The 3,997-nt window shown below is 67.3% G+C and overlaps 1 protein-coding gene across 3 annotated transcripts in view; it reads right to left on the minus strand.

The window, feature by feature from the left end:
- Positions 1–3,716, minus strand: part of LOC109292487 (WAP four-disulfide core domain protein 2-like) — an 11,478-nt gene extending 7,762 nt beyond the window's left edge. The window contains exon 1 of one of the 3 annotated variants that reach the window (XM_019509942.1): positions 3,590–3,716. In XM_019509942.1, the coding sequence (XP_019365487.1) occupies positions 3,590–3,680 (91 nt within the window). In that variant the 5' untranslated portion in view covers positions 3,681–3,716. Of the gene's footprint in view, positions 1–160; positions 407–3,583 lie in introns of those variants that run through there. The other 2 variants (XM_019509940.1, XM_019509941.1) reach the window with 2 other exon arrangements.
- Between the last annotated feature and the right edge of the window lie 281 nt (positions 3,717–3,997).

Raw genomic sequence — 3,997 nt, forward strand, 5'->3', positions numbered from 1 at the left:
AAAGGCACACGGTGCAAGGTGGGCTCCGTGCACAGGCCCCACATGGACGCCACAACCTCTTAGCCTGCTCATGCCAGGCACCAGGCTCGCCTGGGCTAGACCAGCACGATGGGGCTGTGGCCATGGGTCCCGGCGTGGCAGGGGTGGGTGCTGTACTCACGGGTGGCATTCTGGCCGGCGGCAGGTGGCAGCTGGGCCCTGAGCACCAGGAGCCCCAGCAGGAGCAGGAGCTGGGGGACACGGCTGCCCGGGGGCATGGTGCTGTGTGCGCGCCGCCCCGGCTGGGCTTTAAGCTCTGCCTCAGGTGGGGCCGGAGCAGGGGAGGGAGGGACGGGCTCCCAGGTGATTTATAAGCAGCCGCCGTGCGCTCCCCCCGCGGTCCATTGCACAACCGGCTGCCAGGTATCAGATGTCTGCGCTCGCCCGCCCGCCTGCCCGCCGGAGAACCAGGAAGTGCGGCCCAGCATCGCTGGCCGCCGAGCTGGGCTGCAACCCCAGCCCCAGCCCTTCCCTTTCACCCTGCAGCTCCTGGCCCCTGGCAGCCAGGGCAGGGAGTGTCCGGCTGCTGGGCAGCTGCGAGGGGGCACTGGGCTGCAGCCCAGCCCGGGGCATCATCTGGGGGACATCAGGTCTCCCCCTCTCTGGCAGTGATGCCCTGCGCTCACCGCTTCCCTCCAGCTGCATCATCTCCCCATCTGGCTGGAGCTCGCGCCCACCCCAGGCCTGGCCACCCCCAGAGCTGAAGAGCGTGGCTGCGGATCTGGCCTGGCTCCGGCTCCCAGCCCTTGGGGCCTGGCAGTGGCTTTGCTGCGGCGTGCCAGCACCTCCTGCACAGCCTCAACCACATCACCGCTGTCCACGGGGCGAGATCCCCTCCTTGCTTCTCTTCTCCCACATCCGAGGGTCCCTCCGTGGCCAGGGCCCCTTCTTGGCAGCTCACAGTCACGGCATGTCCACCACAGCCCGGGTTCGTCTTAGATCCCTGGCATCTACGGCAGCGTCCGGTCTCTGCACGCAGCTGGCTCTCTTTGTGCCCCGACGGGCTGCGTGACCCTGTGCTGTGTCTGCCGGGTGAGCTGGACCCTCCCAAGCAGCCCCGTGCGCCAGCCCCGACCTGCTCAGACGACGCTCTGGACAAGCTGGAGGCCTGGTGCCATGTCACTGCCAGGGAAACTGAGGCACAGGCACAGACACAGACCGACTTGCCAGGACCGTGCTGGTCACAGAAGCAGCATCTGCTCCTGGCCAAAGTGCATCTCCCTGGGGGAATCCCTCCGTCAGGCCGATGGCTGTGGCACACCCGGGGTGTGGAGCGAGCTCCACGTGCCGAGATAACGCAGCGCTGGCCCCCTCCACCCTGTGTGTGCGCACAGGGATCCCGACTCCATGGTCAACACGGAGGCAGGTAGGGCACGTCTGTAAATGATCACCTGTTTGTCATCCCACCTGCGGCGCATGGAGCCTGGCAGATGTTTGTGAGGCCAGAGGCCAGCGCTGGCACCTGGGGGTGGGGGGTGGGTGACGTGGACTTGGGCTGCACTATGGAGAGGGCTTCCCTGCACCATGCTGCCCTCCAGTACACCCGGTGCTGGGCAATCAGTGTCCCCAGCAGCATGGAGGGCCCCTGGCACGGTGGCACCAGTGATGGGAGTGTGAAGGGGTGCTCGGCTACGCGCGTGGTGGGAGCCGTGGCTTGCCTGCATGATGATTTGCTGGAGCTGTGGTGGAGATCGGCACTTGCTGCCCCCCTGAAAGCTGAGCTCTGGGTCACCTGCCTGTGCCAGTAGCAGGCCTGGCACTCCCTCGCTCTGGGGCTTGGCCTGGGGTGCAGCTCTTGGGCACCCTCCCCTGTGCCCCGCTCCCATCCCTCCAGGCTCGTGCACCTGCAGACAGGTCCCACCTGCACCCCCCGCAGCCGAGCGGGCGCATTGCTGCCAGCTCTCGTCCCGTGTCACACCACAGCCCTGCAAGAGCGCGGTGGGGATGGAGTTGCGGGAACTGGCCTGAGCTGGTTCTCCTGGCTCTGGGGCTTCCTGCGCCAGCAGCCCAAACAAGTCAGCTGAGGGTGAAGGAGGAAGAGCACGGGGCTGTTTGCTCAGAGCTGCAGAGTGCCTGGCACGGGGCTGCTCCACCTGCGACGGGCTAGGGGCTGTGGCTGCAACTGTGCACGCAGTTGCAAGCAGAGACGTGCAGCCCTGTCCATTCAAGGGCCCTGCAGCCCCCAAGATGTGGCGCAGCCCCTTGGCTTGCCCTCAGGTCCCAGGTGCTCAGACACACTTCTGCCTCCTCCCTTAGCAGCAGCACGTAGCGCTCAGGTTAGCCGAAGGCGGCAGCAAAGCCCTGCCCGCCTGAGCTGTGCCTGGGCAAAGTGACGGGGCAGAAAGCGGGTCCCGCAGGCATCGCTCTCAGCAGGCAGGGCTCGGGGCTCTCCAGACCGACAGCCCTTGCCTCGGCCCCGGGGACGCCCAGGGCTCTGCGAGGGAAGGCTTTGAAGCCCAGTTACAAGGGGACGGGAGGTGGCAGGAGCCAGCCCCAGAGACCTGCTGCTTGGGGGGCAGGGGCCCTGGGGTGCCCAGCATGGTGGGGCCTGCTCCCCACGGGCTCCTCTCTAGCGTTATAGCTGCGGCTTTCGTCTGCGCTGCCATTGCCTGGCCTTCGCCTTGGAGGCTTATCTCACTTCCCATCGTTGCTCTCATCTCCCCCCGGCTCTGCACGGAGGATTTCCTCCCGTGACAAGGCCTGGAGCACAGGACAGCCCAGAAGCAGCTTGGCTGGAGGCAGCGAGGAGACCAAAGGGCAGGTCAGGGTCTGGGGATGGCCTGTGGCTCGGGGGCTCGGGGTGGGAGGAGGGGGACCCCTCTGTGATGCTGCTGGGGACCCGGCTGCATGCAGCGAGGCCGGAGGCCGAGTGGATGCGTGGCCCCGTGTCCCCCGCCACGCTCCCTCCACCTGCCCACACCTGCGGCTGTTTGCACAGGGTCAAGGGGACGGCGTGACCCTGCTGCCATCGCCCGTTCTAGCTCCCGCCACCTCCAGCCAGCCACAGCCTTCACGAGGAAGTGACTCGCTGGCACGGGCCCAGAGGAAGGAGCCTGGCATCCCACCTGGCATCAGGCCAGACCCTCGGCATTCGCGCTTCGGGGCTGTGACGTGGCCAGCGAGGTGCACCTGTGCTGATACCGCCCCCCCACCCGGGCTCCGCTTTGCCCGCGGGTGCTTGGTGGCATGGGAATAGCCGGGGAGGGGGGTTGTTCTCCTGGGCTCCCTGAGACCTAGTGCTACGTGTGCTGCCTGGACAGCTGCATGGTCCACAGTGCCGCAGAGCCGGCGGGGCATCACGGGCACCCAGCTCACGAGCCCTGGAGATATGCGGCACGGGGGCAGCTCCCCAACAGGCACCATCGTAGTGGCTGGGGTCATGCCACGGCGAGGGTGCTGTCAAAGATTGCCAGCCGCGGCTCGCCTAACGGTTAGGCTCATGCCGGGCGGGATGGGGTGGGGAGGTGGCCCCAGGTGAGCTGTGTGGACCCCTGCATGGCCACAGTGCACGGCCACGGCAAGGGAGTCCCTGGGGGACACTTACACTCACGTCTTGGGATGAGTCCTGCTCCAGGAGCCAGCGGCAGCGCGTCCCCGAGCACGAGGAGCCCCACCAGGACAAGGGTGCCTGCCAGCGTCATGGTGCGGCGGGAGTGGGTCTGGGTGCTGGGCCCCACCGGGCTGGCATTTTAAGCACTCCCCAGGGCTGGGTGAGACAGGGGAGGGGCTGGCTGGCTCCCAAGTGACCTTTGGGTGCTGTGCCCCAGGCAGCACCCACCCCCTGCCACCTTGTTCTCTGAGCAATCATTTACCTTGGCACCGCCCCAGCCCGGCATTGGGCCTGCGGCTGGGTAGGGGGCACAGGGGTGGGAAGGACCGGGGGGGACCCATTCTCCATGGTAAGCGAACACGCAGTGCTTTCATCACCCGAGTGTGGCACAGCCGGAGCCCAGCTGGG

Source organism: Gavialis gangeticus, unplaced genomic scaffold (genome assembly GCF_001723915.1).
Source record: "Gavialis gangeticus isolate Ggan-Ray unplaced genomic scaffold, GavGan_comp1, whole genome shotgun sequence".
Classification (NCBI taxonomy): Eukaryota; Metazoa; Chordata; order Crocodylia; family Gavialidae; genus Gavialis; species Gavialis gangeticus.